Source organism: Panulirus ornatus, chromosome 57 (genome assembly GCF_036320965.1).
Source record: "Panulirus ornatus isolate Po-2019 chromosome 57, ASM3632096v1, whole genome shotgun sequence".
Taxonomy (NCBI): domain Eukaryota; kingdom Metazoa; phylum Arthropoda; class Malacostraca; order Decapoda; family Palinuridae; genus Panulirus; species Panulirus ornatus.
In genome coordinates, this window is record NC_092280.1 from 12834308 (window position 1) to 12860533 (window position 26226).

A 26226-nucleotide genomic window follows, 5' to 3' on the forward strand; every position below is an offset into this window, starting at 1 on the left:
GGTGCATATGCACCTGGGCATGGGAAGAAAGAGCATGAGAGGCAAGTGTTTTGGGAGCAGCTGAATGAGTGTGTTAGTGGTTTTGATGCACGAGACCGGGTTATAGTGATGGGTGATTTGAATGCAAAGGTGAGTAATGTGGCAGTTGAGGGAATAATTGGTATACATGGGGTGTTCAGTGTTGTAAATGGAAATGGTGAAGAGCTTGTAGATTTATGTGCTGAAAAAGGACTGATAATTGGGAATACCTGGTTTAAAAAGCGAGATATACATAAGTATGCTTATGTAAGTAGGAGAAATGGCCAGAGAGCGTTATTGGATTACGTGTTAATTGACAGGCGCGCGAAAGAGAGACTTTTGGATGTTAATGTGCTGAGAGGTGCAACTGGAGGGATGTCTGATCATTATCTTGTGGAGGCTAAGGTGAAGATTTGTATGGGTTTTCAGAAAAGAAGAGTGAATGTTGGGGTGAAGAGGGTGGTGAGAGTAAGTGAGCTTGGGAAGGAGACCTGTGTGAGGAAGTACCAGGAGAGACTTAGTACAGAATGGAAAAAGGTGAGAACAATGGAAGTAAGGGGAGTGGGGGAGGAATGGGATGTATTTAGGGAATCAGTGATGGATTGCGCAAAAGATACTTGTGGCATGAGAAGAGTGGGAGGTGGGTTGATTAGAAAGGGTAGTGAGTGGTGGGATGAAGAAGTAAGAGTATTAGTGAAAGAGAAGAGAGAGGCATGTGGACGATTTTTGCAGGGAAAAAATGCAATTGAGTGGGAGATGTATAAAAGAAAGAGACAGGAGGTCAAGAGAAAGGTGCAAGAGGTGAAAAAAAGGGCAAATGAGAGTTGGGGTGAGAGAGTATCATTAAATTTTAGGGAGAATAAAAAGATGTTCTGGAAGGAGGTAAATAAAGTGCGTAAGACAAGGGAGCAAATGGGAACTTCAGTGAAGGGCGCAAATGGGGAGGTGATAACAAGTAGTGGTGATGTGAGAAGGAGATGGAGTGAGTATTTTGAAGGTTTGTTGAATGTGTTTGATGATAGAGTGGCAGATATAGGGTGTTTTGGTCGAGGTGGTGTGCAAAGTGAGAGGTTAGGGAAAATGATTTGGTAAACAGAGAAGAGGTAGTGAAAGCTTTGCGGAAGATGAAAGCCGGCAAGGCAGCAGGTTTGGATGGTATTGCAGTGGAATTTATTAAAAAAGGGGGTGACTGTATTGTTGACTGGTTGGTAAGGTTATTTAATGTATGTATGACTCATGGTGAGGTGCCTGAGGATTGGCGGAATGCGTGCATAGTGCCATTGTACAAAGGCAAAGGGGATAAGAGTGAGTGCTCAAATTACAGAGGTATAAGTTTGTTGAGTATTCCTGGTAAATTATATGGGAGGGTATTGATTGAGAGGGTGAAGGCATGTACAGAGCATCAGATTGGGGAAGAGCAGTGTGGTTTCAGAAGTGGTAGAGGATATGTGGATCAGGTGTTTGCTTTGAAGAATGTATGTGAGAAATAGTTAGAAAAGCAAATGGATTTGTATGTAGCATTTATGGATCTTGAGAAGGCATATGATAGAGTTGATAGAGATGCTCTGTGGAAGGTATTAAGAATATATGGTGTGGGAGGAAAGTTGTTAGAAGCAGTGAAAAGTTTTTATCGAGGATGTAAGGCATGTGTACGTGTAGGAAGAGAGGAAAGTGATTGGTTCTCAGTGAATGTAGGTTTGCGGCAGGGGTGTGTGATGTCTCCATGGTTGTTTGATTTTTTTATGGATGGGGTTGTTAGGGAGGTAAATGCAAGAGTTTTGGAAAGAGGGGCAAGTATGAAGTCTGTTGGGGATGAGAGAGCTTGGGAAGTGAGTCAGTTGTTGTTCGCTGATGATACAGCGCTGGTGGCTGATTCATGTGAGAAACTGCAGAAGCTGGTGACTGAGTTTGGTAAAGTGTGTGGAAGAAGAAAGTTAAGAGTAAATGTGAATAAGAGCAAGGTACAGTAGGGTTGAGGGTCAAGTCAATTGGGAGGTGAGTTTGAATGGAGAAAAACTGGAGGAAGTGAAGTGTTTTAGATATCTGGGAGTGGATCTGGCAGCGGATGGAACCATGGAAGCGGAAGTGGATCATAGGGTGGGGGAGGGGGCGAAAATTCTGGGGGCCTTGAAGAATGTGTGGAAGTCGAGAACATTATCTCGGAAAGCAAAAATAGGTATGTTTGAAGGAATAGTGGTTCCAACAATGTTGTATGGTTGCGAGGCGTGGGCTATGAATAGAGTTGTGCGCAGGAGGATGGATGTGCTGGAAATGAGATGTTTGAGGACAATGTGTGGTGTGAGGTGGTTTGATCGAATGAGTAACGTAAGGGTAAGAGAGATGTGTGGAAATAAAAAGAGCGTGGTTGAGAGAGCAGAAGAGGGTGTTTTGAAGTGGTTTGGGCACATGGAGAGAATGAGTGAGGAAAGATTGACCAAGAGGATATATGTGTCGGAGGTGGAGGGAACGAGGAGAAGAGGGAGGCCAAATTGGAGGTGGAAAGATGGAGTGAAAAAGATTTTGTGTGATCGGGGCCTGAACATGCAGGAGGGTGAAAGGAGGGCAAGGAATAGAGTGAATTGGAGCGATGTGGTATACCGGGATTGACGTGCTGTCAGTGGATTGAATCAAGGCATGTGAAGCGTCTGGGGTAAACCATGGAAAGCTGTGTAGGTATGTATATTTGCGTGTGTGGACGTATGTATATTCATGTGTATGGGGGGGGGGGTTGGGCCATTTCTTTCGTCTGTTTCCTTGCGCTACCTCGCAAACGCGGGAGACAGCGACAAAGTATAATAAATAAAAAAGATATATGAAATATATATATATATATATATGTATATATATATATATATATATATATATATATATATATATATATATATATATATATATATATATATATATATATATATATATATATATGGATTGCGCAAAAGATGCTTGTGGCATGAGAAGAGTGGGAGGTGGGTTGATTAGAAAGGGTAGTGAGTGGTGGGATGAAGAAGTAAGAGTATTAGTGAAAGAGAAGAGAGAGGCATTTGGACGATTTTTGCAGGGAAAAAATGCAATTGAGTGGGAGATGTATAAAAGAAAGAGACAGGAGGTCAAGAGAAAGGTGCAAGAGGTGAAAAAAAGGGCAAATGAGAGTTGGGGTGAGAGAGTATCATTAAATTTTAGGGAGAATAAAAAGATGTTCTGGAAGGAGGTAAATAAAGTGCGTAAGACAAGGGAGCAAATGGGAACTTCAGTGAAGGGCGCAAATGGGGAGGTGATAACAAGTAGTGGTGATGTGAAAAGGAGATGGAGTGAGTATTTTGAAGGTTTGTTGAATGTGTTTGATGATAGAGTGGCAGATATAGGATGTCTTGGTCGAGGTGGTGTGCAAAGTGAGAGGGTTAGGGAAAATGATTTGGTAAACAGAGAAGAGGTAGTGAAAGCTTTGCGGAAGATGAAAGCCGGCAAGGCAGCAGGTTTGGATGGTATTGCAGTGGAATTAATTAAAAAAGGGGGTGACTGTATTGTTGACTGGTTGGTAAGGTTATTTAATGTATGTATGACTCATGGTGAGGTGCCTGAGGATTGGCGGAATGCGTGCATAGTGCCATTGTACAAAGGCAAAGGGGATAAGAGTGAGTGCTCAAATTACAGAGGTATAAGTTTGTTGAGTATTCCTGGTAAATTATATGGGAGGGTATTGATTGAGAGGGTGAAGGCATGTACAGAGCATCAGATTGGGGAAGAGCAGTGTGGTTTCAGAAGTGGTAGAGGATGTGTGGATCAGGTGTTTGCTTTGAAGAATGTATGTGAGAAATACTTAGAAAAGCAAATGGATTTGTATGTAGCATTTATGGATCTGGAGAAGGCATATGATAGAGTTGATAGAGATGCTCTGTGGAAGGTATTAAGAATATATGGTGTGGGAGGAAAGTTGTTAGAAGCAGTGAAAAGTTTTTATCGAGGATGTAAGGCATGTGTACGTGTAGGAAGAGAGGAAAGTGATTGGTTCTCAGTGAATGTAGGTTTGCGGCAGGGGTGTGTGATGTCTCCATGGTTGTTTAATTTGTTTATGGATGGGGTTGTTAGGGAGGTAAATGCAAGAGTTTTGGAAAGAGGGGCAAGTATGAAGTCTGTTGGGGATGAGAGAGCTTGGGAAGTGAGTCAGTTGTTGTTCGCTGATGATACAGCGCTGGTGGCTGATTCATGTGAGAAACTGCAGAAGCTGGTGACTGAGTTTGGTAAAGTGTGTGGAAGAAGAAAGTTAAGAGTGAATGGGAATAAGAGCAAGGTTATTAGGTACAGTAGGGTTGAGGGTCAAGTCAATTGGGAGGTGAGTTTGAATGGAGAAAAACTGGAGGAAGTGAAGTGTTTTAGATATCTGGGAGTGGATCTGGCAGCGGATGGAACCATGGAAGCGGAAGTGGATCATAGGGTGGGGGAGGGGGCGAAAATTCTGGGAGCCTTGAAGAATGTGTGGAAGTCGAGAACATTATCTCGGAAAGCAAAAATGGGTATGTTTGAAGGAATAGTGGTTCCAACAATGTTGTATGGTTGCGAGGCGTGGGCTATGGATAGAGTTGTGCGCAGGAGGATGGATGTGCTGGAAATGAGATGTTTGAGGACAATGTGTGGTGTGAGGTGGTTTGATCGAGTGAGTAACGTAAGGGTAAGAGAGATGTGTGGAAATAAAAAGAGCGTGGTTGAGAGAGCAGAAGAGGGTGTTTTGAAGTGGTTTGGGCACATGGAGAGGATGAGTGAGGAAAGATTGACCAAGAGGATATATGTGTCGGAGGTGGAGGGAACGAGGAGAAGAGGGAGACCAAATTGGAGGTGGAAAGATGGAGTGAAAAAGATTTTGTGTGATCGGGGCCTGAACATGCAGGAGGGTGAAAGGAGGGCAAGGAATAGAGTGAATTGGAGCGATGTGGTATACCGGGGTTGACGTGCTGTCAGTGGATTGAATCAGGGCATGTGAAGCGTCTGGGGTAAACCATGGAAAGCTGTGTAGGTATGTATATTTGCGTGTGTGGACGTATGTATATACATGTGTATGGGGGGGGTTGGGCCATTTATTTCGTCTGTTTCCTTGCGCTACCTCGCAAATGCGGGAGACTGCGACAAAGTATAATAAAAAAATAAAAAAATAATATATATATATATATATATATATATATATATATATATATATATATATATATATATATATATATATATATATATATATATATATATATATATATATATATATACGGATATGAGATGTATGAGGACAATATGTGGTGTGAGGTGGTTTGATCGAGTAAGTCAAGAGAGGGTAAGAGGGATGTGTGGTAATAAAAAGAGTGTGGTTGAGAGAGCAGAGGAGGGTGTATTGAAATGGTTTGGTCAGATGGAGAGAAGGAGTGAGAAAAGATTGACAAACACAATATATAAGTCAGAGGTGGAGGGAACGAGGAGAAGTGGGAGACCAGATTGGAGGTGGAAGGATGGAGTGACAAAGATTTTGAGCGATCGGGACCTGAACATACAGGAGGGTGAAAGGCGTGAAAGGAACGGATTGAACTTGAACGATGTGGTGGGTGATTCGGGTGAGAAACTGCAGAGGTTGGTGACTGAGTTTGGAGAAGTGCATGAAAGAAGAAAGTTGAGAGTAAATGTGAATAAGAGCAAGGTTTTTAGGTTCAATAGGGTTGAGGGACAAGCTATATATATATATACATATATATATATATATATATATATATATATATATATATATATATATATATATATATATATATATATATATATACGGATGAGAGGGCTCCCTCCCGCTCCCTCCCCTTTTAGTCGCCTTCCACGACACGCAGGGAATACGTGGGAAGTATTCTTTCTCCCCTATCGCCAGTATTTGTTCTAAAACCATACTCCAACATAAAATCATATTAGTAGTTTACATTGCAGCAGTTTTAGATATTGAAAATAACTTGGAAAAATATATACTTGGATGTCCTCCTACCCTCAATTATCACACTTTTATCTGCAGTGCTTTTGAAGCAGGAGTTGTGGGAGTATATGATAGAGTTTAAGAAAGTGAATTCTAGATTGATGTGGGTAAAACTAAAAGCGGATGGAGAGAGATGGGTGGTTATTGGTGCCTATGCACCTGATTTTGAGAAGAAAGATCTTGAGAGGCAAGTGTTTTGGAGTAGTTGGGTGAGTGTATTTAGCAGCTTTGATACACGTGACCGGGTTACAGTGATGGGTGATTTATATATGAAGGTGAGGAATGTGGCAGTTGAGAGTATAATTAGTGTATATGGGGTGTTCAGTGTTGTAAATGGAAATGGTGAAGACCCTGTGTATTTGTGTGCTGTAAAAAGAATTGTGATCGGGAATACCTGGTTTAAAAAGAGAGATATACATAAGTACACGTATGTGAGTAGGAGAGATGGTCAAAGGGCATTATTGGATTACGTGTTAATTAAGAGGAGTGTAAAAGAGAGACTTTTGGATGTTAATATGCTGAGAGCGGCAGCTGAGGGATGTCTGATTACTATCTTGCGGAGGCGAAGATGAAGATTTGTAGAAGCTTTCGGAAAAGAAGAAAGAATGTTGGGAAGAAGAGAGTGGTGAGAGTAAGTGAGCTTGGAAAGGAGACTTTTGTGAGGACGTACCAGGAGAGATTGAGTGTAGAATGGCAAAAGGTGAGAGCCAGTGACGTGAGGGGAGTGTGTGAGGATTGGACTGTATTTAGGGAAGCAGTAATGGCTTGCGCAAAAGATACATGTGGCATGAGAAAGGTGTGATGTGAGCAGATTAGAAAGGGTAGTGAGTGATGGGATGAAGAAGTAAGATTGTTAGTGAAAGAGAAGCGAGAGGCGTTTGGACGATATTTGTTGGTAGGTAGTGTAAATGACTGGGAGATGTTTAAAAGAAAGCGGCAAGTGGTCAAGAGAAAGGTGCAAGAGTTGAAAAAGAGGGTAAATGAGAGTTGAGGTGAAAGAGTATCATCAGAATTTAGGGGTAATGAAAAGATGTTTTGGAAGGAGGTAAATATAGTGCGTAAGACAAGAGAACAAATGGGAGCATCGGTGAACGGAGCAAGTGGGGAAGTGATAACAGATGGTTATGAAGTGAGGAGATGGAGTGAGTATATTGAAGGTTGTTGAATGTGTTCGATGATAGAGTGGCAGATACAGGGTGTTTTGGTCCGGGTGATGTACGAAGTGAGAGGGTCAGGGAGAATGATTTGGTGAAGAGAGAAGAGGTAATGAAAGCTTTGCGGAAGATGAAATCCGTCAAGGCGGCGGGTTTGGATGGTATTGCAGTGAAATTTATTAAGAAAGTGGGTGACTGTGATGTTGATTGGTTAGTGAGGATATAAAGTGAATGTATGGACCATGGTGAAGTGACTGAGGTTTGGCGGAATGCATGCATAGTGCCAATGTAGAAGGGCAAAGGGGATAAAGATGAGTGCTCAAGTTACAGAAGTATAAGTTTGTTGAGTATTCCTGGGAAATTGTATGGGAGAGTATTGACTGAGAGGGTGAAGGCATGCACAGAATATCAGATTGGGGAAGAGCAGTGTGGTTTCAGAAGTGGTAGAGGATGTGTGATCAGGTGTTTGCTTTGAAGAATGTAAGTGAGAAATACTTAGAAAAGCAAATGTATTTATATGTAGCATTTATGGATCTGGAGAAGGCATATGATAGAGTTGATAGAGATGCTTTATGGAAGGTTTTAAGAGTATATGGTGAGGGAGGTAAGTTGCTGGAAGCAGTGAAACGTTTTTACCAAGGATGTAATGCATGTATACGAGGAGGAAGAGAGGAAAGTGATTGGTTCCCAGTGAATGTCGCCTTGCGGCGGGGGTGTGCGATGTCCCCATAGTTGTTTAATTTGTTTATGGATGGTTAGGGAGGGTGGTTAGGGAGGTGAATGCAAGAGTTTTGGAGGGAGGAGCAAGTATGCAGGTTGTTGTGGATGAGAGGCCCTGGAAAGTGAGTCAGTTGTTGTTTGCGGATACGGCTCTAGTGGCTGATTCGTTTGAGAAACTGCAGAGGTTGGTGACTGAGTTTGGTAAAGTGTGTGAAAGGAGAAAATTGAGAGAAAATGTGAATAAGAGCAAGGTTATTAAGTTCAGTAGGGTTGAGGGACAATTTAATTGGGATGAAAGTTTGAATGGAGAAAAATTGGAGGAAATGAAGTGTTTTAGATATCTGGGAGTGGATCTGGCAGCGGATGGAATCATGGAAGCGGAAGTGAGTCTCAGGGTTGGGGAGGGGGCGAAAATTCTGGGAGCGATGAAGAATGTGTGGAGGGAGAGAACGTTATCTCGGAGGGCAAAAATAGATATATTTGAAGGAATAGTAGTTCCGCTAAATCTTCTATAGTTGCGAGGCATGGGCTATAGATAGGGTTGTACGGAGGAGGGTGGATGTGTTGGAAATGAAATGTTTGAGGACAATATGTGGTGTGAGGTGGTTTGATCGAGTAAGTAATATAAGGGTGAGAGAGATGTGGGGTAATAAAGAGAGTATGGTTAAGAGAACAGAAAAGGGTGTGTTAAAACGGTTTAGACATATTAAGAGAATAAGTGAAGAAAGATTGACAAAGAGGGTATATGTGTCAGAGGTGGAGGAAAGAAGGAGAAGCGAGAGACCAAATTGGAGGTTGAAGGATAGAGTGAAAAAGATTTTGAGCTAGGGTGAATATACCGGAGGGTGAAAGGCGTGCGAGGAATAGAGAGAATTGGAGCGATGTGGTATACCGGGGTCGACGTGCTGTCAATGGACTGAACCAGGGCATGGGAAGCGTCTGGGATAAACCATGGAAAGTTTTGTGGAAAGTGAGCTGTGGTATCAGTGCATTGCACATGACAGCTGAAAAAGAACAAATGGGGCCTTTCTGCCTTTATTCCTAGTGCTACCTCGCTGAAGCAGTGGATAGCGATACTGTTTTTTGTACGGGGGGTAGCGACAGGAATGGAGAACGGCAAGCAAGTATAAATATGTGCATGCGTAGGTATGTAATGCCTGTGTATGTATATGTATATGTTGATATATATATATATATATATATATATATATATATATATATATATATATATATATATATATATATATATATATATATATATATATATATATATATCCCTGGGGATAGGGGAGAAAGAATACTTCCCACGTATTACCTGCGTGTCGTAGAAGGCGACTAAAAGGGGAGGGAGCGGGTGGCTGGAAATCCTCCCCTCTCGTTTTTTTTATTTTCTTTCATTTTCCAAAAGAAGGAACTGAGAAGGGGGCCAGGTGAGGATATTCCATCAAAGGCCCAGTCCTCTGTTCTTAACGCTACCTCGCTAATGCGGGAAATGGCGAATAGTATGAAAGAAAAAAGAAATATATATATATATATATATATATATATATATATATATATATATATATATATATATATATATATATATATATATATTTATATATTTTTTTTTTATACTTTGTCGCTGTCTCCCGCGTTTGCGAGGTAGCGCAAGTAAACAGACGAAAGAAATGGCCCAACCCCCCCCCATACACATGTATATACATACGTCCACACACGCAAATATACATACCTACACAGCTTTCCATGGTTTACCCCAGACGCTTCACATGCCTTGATTCAATCCACTGACAGCACGTAAGCCCCGGTATACCACATCGCTCCAATTCACTCTATTCCTTGCCCTCCTTTCACCCTCCTGCATGTTCAGGCCCCGATCACACAAAATCTTTTTCACTCCATCTTTCCACCTCCAATTTGGTCTCCCTCTTCTCCTTGTTCCCTCCACCTCCGACACATATATCCTCTTGGTCAATCTTTCCTCACTCATCCTCTCCATGTGCCCAAACCACTTCAAAACACCCTCTTCTGCTCTCTCAACCACGCTCTTTTTATTTCCACACATCTCTCTTACCCCCACGTTACTCACTCGATCAAACCACCTCACACCACACATTGTCCTCAAACATCTCATTTTCAGCACATCCATCCTCCTGCACACAACTCTATCCATAGCCCACGCCTCGCAACCATACAACATTGTTGGAACCACTATTCCTTCAAACATACCCATTTTTGCTTTCCGAGATAATGTTCTCGTCTTCCACACATTCTTCAAGGCCCCCAGAATTTTCGCCCCCTCCCCCACCCTATGATCCACTTCCGCTTCCATGGTTCCATCCGCTGCCAGATCCACTCCCAGATATCTAAAACACTTCACTTCCTCCAGTTTTTCTCCATTCAAACTCACCTCCCAATTGACTTGACCCTCAACCCTACTGTACCTAATAACCTTGCTCTTATTCACATTTACTCTTAACTTTCTTCTTCCACACACTTTACCAAACTCAGTCACCAGCTTCTGCAGTTTCACACATGAATCAGCCACCAGCGCTGTGTCATCAGCGAACAACAACTGACTCACTTCCCAAGCTCTCTCATCCCCAACAGACTTCATACTTGCCCCTCTTTCCAAAACTCTTGCATTTACCTCCCTAACAACCCCATCCATAAACAAATTAAACAACCATGGAGACATCACACACCCCTGCCGCAAACCTACATTCACTGAGAACCAATCACTTTCCTCTCTTCCTACACGTACACATGCCTTACATCCTCGATAAAAACTTTTCACTGCTTCTAACAACTTTCCTCCCACACCATATATTCTTAATACCTTCCACAGAGCATCTCTATCAACTCTATCATATACCTTCTCCAGATCCATAAAAGCTACATACAAATCCATTTGCTTTTCTAAGTATTTCTCACATACATTCTTCAAAGCACACACCTGATCCACACATCCTCTACCACTTCTGAAACCACACTGCTCTTCCCCAATCTGATGCTCTGTACATGCCTTCACCCTCTCAATCAATACCCTCCCATATAATTTACCAGGAATACTCAACAAACTTATACCTCTGTAATTTGAGCACTCACTCTTATCCCCTTTGCCTTTGTACAATGGCACTATGCACGCATTCCGCCAATCCTCAGGCACCTCACCATGAGTCATACATACATTAAATAACCTTACCAACCAGTCAACAATACAGTCACCCCCTTTTTTAATAAATTCCACTGCAATACCATCCAAACCTGCTGCCTTGCCGGCTTTCATCTTCCGCAAAGCTTTCACTACCTCTTCTCTGTTTACCAAATCATTTTCCCTAACCCTCTCACTTTGCACACCACCTCGACCAAAACACCCTATATCTGCCACTTTATCATCAAACACATTCAACAAACCTTCGAAATACTCACTCCATCTCCTTCTCACATCACCACTACTTGTTATCACCTCCCCATTTGCGCCCTTCACTGAAGTTCCCATTTGCTCCCTTGTCTTACGCACTTTATTTACCTCCTTCCAGAACATCTTTTTATTCTCCCTAAAATTTAATGATACTCTCTCACCCCAACTCTCATTTGCCCTTTTTTTCACCTCTTGCACCTTTCTCTTGACCTCCTGTCTCTTTCTTTTATACATCTCCCACTCAATTGCATTTTTTCCCTGCAAAAATCGTCCAAATGCCTCTCTCTTCTCTTTCACTAATACTCTTACTTCTTCATCCCACCACTCACTACCCTTTCTAATCAACCCACCTCCCACTCTTCTCATGCCACAAGCATCTTTTGCGCAATCCATCACTGATTCCCTAAATACATCCCATTCCTCCCCCACTCCCCTTACTTCCATTGTTCTCACCTTTTTCCATTCTGTACTCAGTCTCTCCTGGTACTTCCTCACACAGGTCTCCTTCTCAAGCTCACTTACTCTCACCACCCTCTTCACCCCAACATTCACTCTTCTTTTCTGAAAACCCATACAAATCTTCACCTTAGCCTCCACAAGATAATGATCAGACATCCCTCCAGTTGCACCTCTCAGCACACTAACATCCAAAATATATGTATCCCTGGGGATAGGGGAGAAAGAATACTTCCCATGTATTCCCTGCGTGTCGTAAAAGGCGACTAAAAGGGAAGGGAGCGGGGGGCTGGAAATCCTCCCCTCTCATTTTTGATTTTCCAAAGGAAGGAACAGAGACGGGGGCCAAGTGAGGATTTCCCTCAAAGGCTCAGTCCTCTGTTCCTAAAGCTACCTCGCTACCGCGGGAAATGGCGAATAGTATGAAAAAAAAAAATATGTATATGTGTATGTGTGTGTGTGTGTGTGTGTGTGTGTGTTTATGTGTGTGTGTGTGTGTGTGTGTGTGTGTGTGTGTGTGTGTGTGTATGTGTGTGTGTGTGTGTGTGTGTGTGTGTGTGTGTGTGTGTGTAAATGTGCATATATGGACGTTTATGCACATATATGTGTTTATGAGTGGATGTGCAATTCTTCGTCTGTTTCCAGGCGCTACTTTGCCGACGCGGGAAACAGCGATTATGTACAATGATTGTAGATATATATATATATATATATATATATATATATATATATATATATATATATATATATATATATATATATATATATATATATTTATTTATATTTATATTTATATTTATTTGCTTTGTCGCTGTCTCCCGCGTTTGCGAGGTAGCGCAAGGAAACAGACGAAAGAAATGGCCCAGCCCACCCCCATACACATATACATACCTATTCATCTCAATATATATATATATATATATATATATATATATATATATATATATATATATATATATATATATATATATATATATATATATATATATATATTGTTGTTCGCTGATGATACAGCGCTGGTGGCTGATTCATGTGAGAAACTGCAGAAGCTGGTGACTGAGTTTGGTAAAGTGTGTGGAAGAAGAAAGTTGAGAGTAAATGTGAATAAGAGCAAGGTTATTAGGTACAGTAGGGGTGAGGGTCAAGTCAATTGGGAGGTGAGTTTGAATGGAGAAAAACTGGAGGAAGTGAAGTGTTTTAGATATCTGGGAGTGGATCTGTCAGCGGATGGAACCATGGAAGCGGAAGTGGATCATAGGGTGGGGGAGGGGGCGAAAATTTTGGGAGCCTTGAAAAATGTGTGGAAGTCGAGAACATTATCTCGGAAAGCAAAAATGGGTATGTTTGAGGGAATAGTGGTTCCAACAATGCTGTATGGTTGCGAGGCGTGGGCTATGGATAGAGATGTGCGCAGGAGGATGGATGTGCTGGAAATGAGATGTTTGAGGACAATGTGTGGTGTGAGGTGGTTTGATCGAGTAAGTAACGTAAGGGTAAGAGAGATGTGTGGAAATAAAAAGAGCGTGGTTGAGAGAGCAGAAGAGGGTGTTTTGAAATGGTTTGGGCACATGGAGAGAATGAGTGAGGAGAGATTGACCAAGAGGATATATGTGTCGGAGGTGGAGGGAACGAGGAGAAGAGGGAGACCAAATTGGAGGTGGAAAGATGGAGTGAAAAAGATTTTGTGTGATCGGGGCCTGAACATGCAGGAGGGTGAAAGGAGGGCAAGAAATAGAGTGAATTGGAGTCATGTGGTATACAGGGGTTGACGTGCTGTCAGTGGATTGAAGCAAGGCATGTGAAGCGTCTGGGGTAAACCATGGAAAGCTGTGTAGGTATGTATATTTGCGTGTGTGGACGTGTGTATGTACATGTGTATGGGGGGGGGGGTTGGGCCATTTCTTTCGTCTGTTTCCTTGCGCTACCTCGCAAACGCGGGAGACAGCGACAAAGTATAAAAAAAAAAAAAAAAAAAATATATATATATATATATATATATCTTTTCTTTCTTTTAAACTATTCGCCATTTCCCGCATTACCGAGGTAGCGTTTAAGAACAGAGGACTGGGCCTTTGTGGAATATCCTCACCTGGCCCCCCTCTGTTCCTTCTTTTGGAAAATTAAAAAAAAAAACGAGAGGGGAGGATTTCCAGCCTCCCGCTCCCTCCCCTTTTAGTCGCCTTCTACGACACGCAGGGAATACGTGGGAAGTATTCTTAATCCCCTATCCTCAGGGATAATATATATATATATATATATATATATATATATATATATATATATATATATATATATATATATATATATATATATACGTATATATATATATATATTTTTTTTTTTTTTTTGCTTTGTCGCTGTCTCCCGCGTTTGCGAGGTAGCGCAAGGAAACAGACGAAAGAAATGGCCCAACCCACCCCCATACACATGTATATACATACGTCCACACACAAAAATATACATACCTACACAGCTTTCCATGGTTTACCCCAGACGCTTCACATGCCTTGATTCAATCCACTGACAGCACGTCAACCCCGGTATACCACATCGCTCCAATTCACTCTATTCCTTGCCCTCCTTTCACCCTCCTGCATGTTCAGGCCCCGATCACACAAAATCTTTTTCACTCCATCTTTCCACCTCCAATTTGGTCTCCCTCTTCTCCTCGTTCCCTCCACCTCCGACACATATATCCTCTTGGTCAATCTTTCCTCACTCATTCTCTCCATGTGCCCAAACCATTTCAAAACACCCTCTTCTGCTCTCTCAACCACGCTCTTTTTATTTCCACACATCTCTCTTACCCTTACGTTACTTACTCGATCAAACCACCTCACACCACACATTGTCCTCAAACATCTCATTTCCAGCACATCCATCCTCCTGCGCACAACTCTATCCATAGCCCACGCCTCGCAACCATACAACATTGTTGGAACCACTATTCCTTCAAACATACCCATTTTTGCTTTCCGAGATAATGTTCTCGACTTCCACACATTCTTCAAGGCCCCCAGAATTTTCGCCCCCTCCCCCACCCTATGATCCACTTCCGCTTCCATGGTTCCATCCGCTGCCAGATCCACTCCCAGATATCTAAAACACTTCACTTCCTCCAGTTTTTCTCCATTCAAACTCACCTCCCAATTGACTTGGCCCTCAACCATACTGTACCTAATAACCTTGCTCTTATTCACATTTACTCTTAACTTTCTTCTTTCACACACTTTACCAAACTCAGTCACCAGCTTCTGCAGTTTCTCACATGAATCAGCCACCAGCGCTGTATCATCAGCGAACAACAACTGACTCACTTCCCAAACTCTCTCATCCCCAACAGACTTCATACTTGCCCCTCTCTCCAAAACTCTTGCATTCACCTCCCTAACAACCCCATCCATAAACAAATTAAACAACCATGGAGACATCACACACCCCTTCCGCAAACATACATTCACTGAGAACCAATCACTTTCCTCTCTTCCTACACGTACACATGCCTTACATCTTCGATAAAAACTTTTCACTGCTTCTAACAACTTGCCTCCCACACCATATATTCTTAATACCTTCCACAGAGCATCTCTATCAACTCTATCATATGCCTTCTCCAGATCCATAAATGCTACATACAAATCCATTTGCTTTTCTAAGTATTTCTCACATACATTCTTCAAAGCAGACACCTGATCCACACATCCTCTACCACTTCTGAAACCACACTGCTCTTCCCCAATCTGATGCTCTGTTCATGCCTTCACCCTCTCAATCAATATATATATATATATATATATATATATATATATATATATATATATATATATATATATATATATATATATATATATATATATATATATATATATATATATATATATATTTATGTATATATATATATATATATATATATATATATATATATATATATATATATATATATATTTTCTTTTTTTTTGCTTTGTCGCTGTCTCCCGCGTTTGCGAGGTAGCGCAAGGAAACAGACGAAAGAAATGGCCCAACCCACCCCCATACACATGTATATACATACGTCCACACACACAAATATACATACCTACACAGCTTTCCATGGTTTACCCCAGACGCTTCACATGCCCCGATTCAATCCACTGACGTGCTGTCAGTGGATTGAATCGGGGCATGTGAAGCGTCTGGGGTAAACCATGGAAAGCTGTGTAGGTATGTATATTTGTGTGTGTGGACGTATGTATATACATGTGTATGGGGGTGGGTTGGGCCATTTCTTTCGTCTGTTTCCTTGCGCTACCTCGCAAACGCGGGAGACAGCGACAAAGCAAAAAAAAAGAAAATATATATATATATATATATATATATATATATATATATATATATATATATATATATATATATATATATATATATATATATATATATATATATCCCTGGGGATAGGGGAGAAAGAATACTTCCCACGTATTCCCTGCGTGTTGTAGAAGGCGACTAAAAGGGGAGGGAGCGGGGGGCTGGAAATCCTCCCCTCTCACTTTTTTTTTTTTTTTTTTTTTTTTTTTTCCAAAAGAGGGAACAGAGAAGGGGCCCAGGTGAGGATATTCCCTCAAGGGCCTAGTCCTCTGTTCTCAACGCTACCTCGCTAATGCGGGAAATGGCGAATAGTATGAAAGAAAGAAAAAAGAATATATATATATATATACTTTTTTTTTTTCATACTATTCGCCATTTCCCGCGATAGCGAGGTAGCGTTAAGAACAGAGGACTGGGCCTTTGAGGGAAATCCTCACCTGGCCCTCTTCTCTGTTCCTTCTTTTGGAAAAATTAAAAAAAAAAAAAAAAAAAACGAGAGGGGAGGATTTCCAGCCCCCCGCTCCCAATATATATACATAAATATATATATATATATATATATATATATATATATATATATATATATATATATATATATATATATATATATATATACACACACAGACATATACATATATACACTGTACATAATTCATACTGTCTGCCTATATTTATTCCCATCGCCACCTCGCCACACATGGAATAATATCCCCCTCCCCCTCATGTGTGCGAGGTAGCGCCAGGAAAAGACAACAATGGCCCCATTGTAATAATGCCCGAAACCACAGCTCCCTTTCCACATCCAGGCCCCACACAACTTTCCATGGTTTACCCCAGACGCTTCACATACCCTGATTCAATCCACTGACAGCACGTCAACCCCGGTATACCACATCGATCCAATTCACTCTATTCCTTGCCCTCCTTTCACCCTCCTGCATGTTCAGGCCCCGATCACTCAAAATCTTTTTCACTCCATCTTTCCACCTCCAATTTGGTCTCCCACTTCTCCTCGTTCCCTTAACCTCCGACACATATCCTCTTGGTCAATCTTTCCTCACTCATCCTCTCCATGTGCCCAAACCATTTCAAAACACCCTCTTCTGCTCTCTCAACCACGCTCTTTTTATTTCCACACATCTCTCTTACCCTTACATTACTTACTCGATCAAACCACCTCACACCACATATTGTCCTCAAACATCTCATTTCCAGCACATCCACCCTCCTGCGCACAACTCTATCCATAGCCCACGCCTCGCAACCATACAACATTGTTGGAACCACTATTCCTTCAAACATACCCATTTTTGCTTCCCGAGATAATGTTCTCGACTTCCAAACATTCTTCAAGGCTCCCAGGATTTTTGCCCCCTCCCCCACCCTATGATTCACTTCGGCTTCCATGGTTCCATCCGCTGCCAGATCCACTCCCAGATATCTAAAACACTTTACTTCCTCCAGTTTTTCTCCATTCAAACTTACCTCCCAATTGACTTGACCCTCAACCCTACTGTACCTAATAACCTTGCTCTTATTCACATTTACTCTTAACTTTTTTCTTTCACACACTTTACCAAACTCAGTCACCAGCTTCTGCAGTTTCTCACATGAATCAGCCACCAGCGCTGTATCATCAGCGAACAACAACTGACTCACTTCCCAAGCTCTCTCATCCCCAACAGACTTCATACTTGCCCCTCTTTCCAAAACTCTTGCATTCACCTCCCTAACAACCCCATCCATAAACAAATGAAACAACCATGAAGACATCGCACACCCGTGCCGCAAACCTACATTCACTGAGAACCAATCACTTTCCTCTCTTCCTACACGTACACATGCCTTACATCCTCGATAAAAACTTTTCACTGCTTCTAACAATTTGCCTCCCACACCATATATTCATAGTACCTTCCACAGAGCATCTCTATCAACTCTATCATATGCCTTCTCCAGATCCATAAATTCTACATACAAATCCATTTGCTTTTCTAAGTATTTCTCACATACATTCTTCAAAGCAAACACCTGATCCACACATCCTCTACCACTTCTGAAACCACACTGCTCTTCCCCAATCTGATGCTCTGTACATGCTTTCACCCTCTCAATCAATACCCTCCCATATAATTTACCGTATATATATATATATATATATATATATATATATATATATATATATATATATATATATATATATATATATATGTATGTAACCAAGAGGAAAATGAAACACGATAAAGTTCCCATGTGCAACTTCATGTAATGATCACATCGTCAGGGGAGATAACAAGAATAAGATAGAAGACGTAGAACAGTTAGTTGATATAAAAGGAAAAGACGTTACTAAGATGAAATTGGTGAACAAGCTCTTCTAGATGGTGATGTTCGGGTCTGGCATCGTGCCTGTCATTAAATGTTTCGGTATGCACGTATTTGATGTTCTGTGTTTGACTAACAAACGAAAATTACAAACATTTCTCTCTTTACTTAACAATTTAGTACCTTCTGCCAACTTTGCTGTGGAAGTGGAAAATAATTGTACCTTACCATTTTCAGATTGCATGATCCATAGAGATAGACACATGTTGAAGTTTAGCATATACAGAAAACCCACCAATGTTGGTTCATATGTTCATTATTACTCAGCTTAACATGACAGTGTTTAATTATCATCATTCCAGTTGGTGTTCCGTAGGGTATTACGTATTTTCAGTCTAGAGTTTATTGATGATGAGTTTGAGAAGATATATTCAATCTGATCCAAGAAATTATCTTACAGAGTTAAACCCAAACTTTCCCTTGATACAAAGAATCTTTTAGCTCTTCCTTTTATTGATAGTTTACATTACTTACCAGGTTACTTAAATCCTTTAATGTTAATATAGCTAAATAGGTAGATTAGATAGACAGATAGATGGATAGATAGATGGGTATATCATACCTGTTCGTCTGACCTCACAATGTTACCGTAACTGCCTGTAATGTTTAGCATTAATGTTCATTTTGTTATAACTTGCAGGTCCTGGTGTTCAGCACAGGTACGTGATATGTGCCTCAAAGATTCCCTGCATGACAAGTTGCCAGACGCACGAAGTAAACAATCTGTCTTCACAAGAAACGCCCAACATTCAGCAGTCCTTCAATCAACCACAACAGACAAGAAGCATTGGTGGAATTGACTATAATGGTTAAGCAACAGCAGCTCCAGAAGTATTTGAAGATTATATAGCAACAGTAACAACAGGGGCAACAGAACAGTACTGATGATAACAATAAATGAACAGTGCTTTGAGAGATTTCAACAACAAATTCAAAGCAGTCAGAGGAAAACATTTTCTTGTTACTGATATGAACCAATGTTAATGTTTAGTACAGTCAAAGTGTTTATGGATATTACTGAAATTTAGTTACGACTGGCATTTGTTTGCGATGCGGATTGTCGTTATGTCATGACACCGAGGCATATTTCAGGATTCATCATCTTTCTCCATTACTTATAATCTCACCACTTGGCAACTTGAATTAACTCAGTTGATGAGCCTTTATTAGTATCTATATCGGCAGCCAGTGCCAAACTGGATATTTATCAAAAGTACTGATACATACATCCAGAGGAAAGTTGGTGATGGAAATACTTATCTTTGACTCTAAAAGGTGATTGTAGGATATATGTACTGATCGTTGGTTTGGAATTAACCGCTCAAATACGTGTTGATATTTGTCAATATTGGCCTATAGCCGGACACAAGAAGCGGACTTACGGCATAAGAAATCAAAAATAGATCATGCAGAGACGCTACTTAATGTGTCACTGTGAGAGGAAGTACAACTGATGATAAGCTGGAGAGAAAACTGTACACCAAGGGATCTGGTAACCCGCTACGTTGGGATTGTGGATGTGGTGCTTCGCGGTGGAAGTGAAAAGGTAATGGAAGCACTGGACCTCAACTGACCACACTAGGAGGGCATGTGTCAGAGCAGAAGCCGCAACCCTCACCACCACGCATGAGTGGTCATCAGGTCATCTTACGACAGCTGACCCAGAGTAGCATACTACAGACTGATCTTATTCAGATTATCCCAAATCAGCTGGGATCATTCACTTTGCCTCTTGTGTTCCATCACCAAATAACAAGCTGTTAGAGGGGTTCCAGTTGTTGGTAAGATTGCATTATGGAGGCTACACCAGTGTCATGTTCACCATCCAACGAAATATATATACAGGATTCAAACATGGGAGTAGACACGCTTATGTACACTGGTGAGAAACCTTTCAGTTGTTCACAGTGCCAGAAAATCTTTACCAAACGTTATGAACTTAAAAGTCACATGAGAGTTCATAACACAGAGAAGCCATATGAATGTTCATATTGCCAAAAGACCTTCTCTCAGAGGAGTAGGTTAGTGCGGCACATGGTTGTTCATACAGGAGAGAAGCCATATGAATGTTCACGTTGCCAAAAGACATTCTCTTGGAGAAGTGAGTTAGTGCGGCACTTGGCTATTCATACAGGAGAAAAGCCACATGAATGTCCACATTGCCAAAAGGCCTTTTCTCAGAGAGGTAATTTAGTGAAGCACATGGCTATTCATACTGGAGAGAAGCCATTTGAATGTGGACAATGCCAAAAGACCTTCTCCCAGCGGGTTTCTTTAGTGCGGCACATGGCTGCTCACACAGGAGAGAAGCCCTATAAATGTTCACATTGCCAAAAGACTTTCTCCCATCGGGGTAACTTAGTGCAGCACATGGCTATTCATACAGGAGAGAAGCCATATAAATGTGCACATTGCCAAAAGACCTTCTCTCAGAGGGGTAATTTAGCACGGCACATAGCAATTCATACAGGAGAGAAACCGTATGAATGTACACATTGCAAAAAGACCTTCACCCAGAGGATTCATTTAGTGAAGCACATGGCTGTTCATGCAGGAGAGAAGCCATATGAATATTCACGTCCTCAGATGACTACTGAAGATAGCGGTATCATGCAGCACGTCATTTTCTGCCACGATGAAGATCAGTGTAACAAGATGCCTTGCCAGCAGACATCTGAGGACCAGTTAAAGTCACTCTTGAAAGTGGAGAGATCTTGTAGTGCTGATGGGGTGAAGCGTGAGGTTGACGATGATGAAGATTCCATAGTCTGCAAGACGGATAATTTTTCTGAAATCATCAGACTAAAACCTCATATGAACGATATTGATATTATCAAGGAAGAATTTTAAGCTATATTATGTTACTCTTCGTGAAGAAGATGAATGAAATACTTCCTTACATTTACTAGTATGGGTATGGTCATAGCATAGCATTGGCCATATGTGTCCTAAATGTCAGAAGTAGCGCATCCAACAGATGATAAACGTGGCTGAGGATCGTGTCGACGTGACGCATCCGACAGATGACAGACGTCGCTGCGGATCGTATCAACGTGACGCATCCGACAGATGGTAAACGTGGCTGAGGATCGTGTCAACTTGACGCATCCAACAGATGATAGACGTAGCTGAGGATCGTGTCGACGTGACGCATCCGACAGATGATAGACGTCGCTGCGGATCGTATCAACGTGACGCATCCGACAGATGGTAAACGTGGCTGAGGATCGTGTCAACTTGACGCATCCAACAGATGATAGACGTGGCTGAGGATCGTGTCGACGTGACGCATCCGACAGATGATAAACGTGGCTGAGGATCGTATCAACGTGACGCATCCGACAGATGATAAACGTGGCTGAGGATCGTATCAACTTGACGTATCCAACAGATGATAAACGTGGAAAGGATCGTATCAACGTGACGCATCCGACAGATGATAAACGTGGCTGAGGATCGTGTTGATGTGACGCATCCAACATTTTTTCAATGTTATGTGAGACGGCACGGGCAGCTGAGGCCCTAATCAAGGCCATCAACTGACTGCTATATTTCTTTCTAGTGTCTCCCCTGATTATGTGATTATTACACGATAGTGCACTTCGGAACTTATCGTGTTTCATTTCTCGGTGGACTCATAGGAATAGAATGTGTTTGCAGTTTTGATGCACGAGACCGGGTATAGTGATGGGTGATTTGAATGCAAAGGTGAGTAATGTGGCAATTGAGGGAATGATTGGTGTACATGGGGTGTTCAGTGTTGTAAATGGAAATGGTGAAGAGCTTGTAGATTTGTGTGCTGAAAAAGGATTGGTGATTGGGAATACCTGGTTTAAAAAGAGAAATATACATAAGTATACGTATGTAAGCAGGAGAGATGGCCAGAGAGAGTTATTGGATTACGTGTTAATTGATAGGCGCGTAAAAGAGAGACTTTTGGATGTTAATGTGCTGAGAGGTGCAACTGGAGGGGTCTGATCATTATCTTGTGGAGGCGAATGTGAAGATTTGTAGAGGTTTTCAGAAAAGAAGAGAAAATGTTGGGGTGAATAGAGAGGTGAGAGTAATTGAGCTTGGGAAGGAGACTTGTGTGAGGAAGTACCAGGAGAGACTGAGTGCAGAATGGAGAAAGGTGAGAACAAAGGACGTAAGGGGAGTGGGGAGGAATGGGATGTATTTAGGGAAGCAGTGATGGTTTGCGTAAAAGAAGCTTGTGGCATGAGAAGCGTGGGAGGTGGGTAGATTAGAAAGGGTAGTGAGTGGTGGGATGAAGAAGTAAGCTTATTAGTGAAAGAGAAGAGAGAGGCATTTGGACAATTTTTGCAGGGAAATAGTGCAAATGACTGGGTTATGTATAAAAGAGAGAGGCAAGAAATCAAAAGAAAGGTGCAATAGGTGAAAAAGAGGGCAAACGAGAGTTAGGGTGAGAGAGTATCATTGAATTTTACGGAGAATATAAAGATGTTTTAGAAGGATGTAAAACAAGAGAACAAGTGGGAACATCGGTGAAGGGGGCTAATGGGGAGGTAATAACAGGTAGTGGTGATGTGAGAAGGAGATGGAGTGAGTATTTTGAAGGTTTGTTGAATGTGTTAGATGATAGAGTGGCAGATATAGGGTGTTTTGGTCGAGGTGGTGAACGAAGTGAGAGGGTCAGGGAAAATAATTTGGTAAACAGAGAAGAGGTAGTGAAAGCTTTGCGGAAGATGAAAGCCGTCAAGGCGGTGGGTTTGGATGGTATTGCAGTGGAATTTATTAGAAAAGGGGGTGACTGGTTGGTGAGGATATTCAATGTATGTATGGCTTATGGTGAAGTGCTTGAGGATTGGCAGAATGCATGCATAGTGCCATTGTACAAAGGGAAAGGGGATAAAGGTGAGTGTTCGAATTACATAGGCATAAGTATGTTGAATATTCCTGAGAAATTATATGGGAAGGTATTGATTGAGAGGGTGAAGGCATGTACAGAGCATCAGATTGGGGAGGAGCAGTGTGGTTTCAGAAGTGGTAAAGGATGTATGAATCAGGTGTTTACGTTGAAGAATGTATGTGAGTAATACTTAGAAAAACAAATGGCAAATTTGTTTTTCTTTTTTTTTAATTTTCCAAAAGAAGGAACAGAGGAGGGGGCAAGGTGAGGATATTCCCTCAAAGGCCCAGTCCTTTGTTCTTAACGCTACCTCGCTGACACAGTAAGGTTACAGTTTTCAGAGGAGTTGCAATAACCTATACCAATTGTACTTTTTTTTTTCCCCAAAAGAAGGAACAGAGAAGGGGGCCAGGTGAGGATATTCCCTCTAAGGCCCAGTTCTCTGTTCTTAACGCTACCTCGCCAATGTGCGGGAAATGGCGAATAGTATGAAAGAAGAAAGAATATATATATATATATATATATATATATATATATATATATATATATATATATATATATATATATATATATATATATATATATATATATATCCTAGCGTGAGCCAGGTACCCATTTTATCGACCAACCCCGAGGGGTGAATTAACAGCTGGGTTGACGGTGGACCGGCTGCCGCAATCAGGATTCAGACCTATGCGCTCGACCCTGGGCGGCGAGTGGATGCTTCACGAAGGAACGCAACTTGGTGACGACTGTAGCAACACGACGGATCGAAGAGGTTTTACACCTGGCTGAGGATCGTAGCGACGCGTTGTGTCCATAAGACATGATTAACACGGCTAAAGATCCTTGTGAAGATGAACGACATATAAATGTTCTTAAAAAGCACTGTGAAAAGTGTCTCATTTTCCAGTGAACAAAACAAATACAAGTTTTACGTAAAGTCGGTGTGGATAAGTATTTCATAACATGACACATTCCTTATGAAGGCATCATGTCAGGAAATATTTTGAATGACTGTGATGAACACCTTTTTTCTTTCTAGTTAATTTACAACTATTTTTGTATATATATGATGAATAATATTATAATGTCATGCACTGAAGATGCAAGATTACCTATTGTCTGTGATTTGAGCGTGTCGTGTGGACAGGTAAATCCGTGAAGAAAAAGGCAATGTAAAGTCGTTATGAAAATGCTGACAAATGGTGAAACTCACCTGACCTCAAGTTGTCTTCTCTGCTACACATTGTTTACATCACACTTACTCTGTAATGTTTGCTTCTGGATTACGCTTATGTTTCATGATGTTTTGGCACGCTAATAATGTAAGTTCATGTATGTGGAACTGGTTTTCCTGTTCACCAATAAATGGGCAAGAGTATAAACTTTGAAATCTTTTTCCTCTCGTACAAGTAGTATCTCAAAATGGTATTTAGTAGCAAAGTGTTCCACCATAACTAGGATGTCTCTTATGACGCAAACCTTCCAGTCAACGGACATCACCCAAACTCTGACTCAGTACACTCACATCCATCTTCACAATACACACCACTTGATCCTGGAGGCGGGGTAGAGAGGTGAGGGTGCTAAACGATTATGTACCAGTGATACATTACGAAGAGAATGAAAGAGAAGAAAATACAGTAGACACCTGACAGTATTTGTATACTCGCACATACATGAAATATTCGCTACCTTCTCTACAGATCAGTCCAGCGCATTCCTACATGTACATCACTAACAAGTGTCCTCCAGGAAAACAACTAAACCCAAAAATCACGTTGCCATACATTCACTCACTACGAGGATACAGAGAGCACACGATGTGTAAGATTAATGAAGGAAAGAAGTGTATAATTTTACTGTAAGGTTACAGTTCTCCGAGGAGTTGCAATGACCTATACCAATTGTACTTTGACAGTAATGAAAGACGAATCAGGAAGGTGAGGGAAGCAGCGACACACTCCCTCCTCGGACATGGTGAAGTACTGGCGACGGAAAATTTCAATCCAGATAAAGTCTCAGGAAACTTCAACTTTCATGGAGACAGAGAGTCATAGAGACAAATAACTACAATGTATGCTGGAGAATTGTCTGTAATGGGACAACACAAAGTACCCAAGAACCAGATAGTAACGTTTACATTAAAAAGAAACTGAAATAGAAGTTGTTAAATATGATACATCTGGGAAATAAGTGATCACAGAAGTCCTTGATGTTGACTATTTGGTTAAAGAGGACACAAGAGCTGGAGAATTGCCAAAGATGAGGAAGAAGGAAAATTTTATTACTGCTCACTAATCTCCCCAACAACCATGTTCCACATGTGGGTTGCTCGTGTTCGACTCCAGATTCATATTCTCTTTTTTGCATACCCATCACTTTTGGCAACACATAACACGCATCCTTATCTTTATATATTTTCCTTACCTTTAATTTTTTTCAAAATTAGGGAAGATGAATTGACGGGAGCAGAAAGTGAACATTATGTGCTGACAAAGAAAATAATATGTAAGCAGTTAGTGTAGAGAGAAATATAAGAGATCTGGAGAAGGACGTCGATGAAACAAAAGTCTGGAAAAATAAAGAATTAAAACTTGATACTCAGTCTAGAGATATTGCTCCAGCAGGTGTGATGGTGGACAGGTCAGCCGATGGTGTACGTCGTGCGACAGATGGTAACTCTAAGAGATAAGGAGGTAAGACGTACCCGCTCTGAATATTGTGCTGAAGTGAGAACGCTGCCAGTCACCAAGGGTGAGGCGAAATGCGAGAAGAATTTAAGTGCTGTAATTCAAACCTGATTTAGTGGAGGAAGGACATCTGACAGGTAAGATGGAAACTTTGGTGTTGACAGATGGGACTG

The 26226-nt window shown here is 41.3% G+C and overlaps 1 protein-coding gene across 1 annotated transcript in view; it reads left to right on the forward strand.

The window, feature by feature from the left end:
- LOC139766165 (uncharacterized) overlaps positions 1 to 24745 on the forward strand; it is a 58737-nt gene extending 33992 nt beyond the window's left edge. Inside the window, exon 2 of the mRNA XM_071694433.1 lies at positions 19128 to 24745. Within this exon, the coding sequence (XP_071550534.1) occupies positions 20282 to 21337 (1056 nt within the window). The 5' untranslated portion in view covers positions 19128 to 20281 and the 3' untranslated portion in view covers positions 21338 to 24745. The remainder of the gene's footprint in view (positions 1 to 19127) is intronic.
- Positions 24746 to 26226: the final 1481 nt, after the last annotated feature.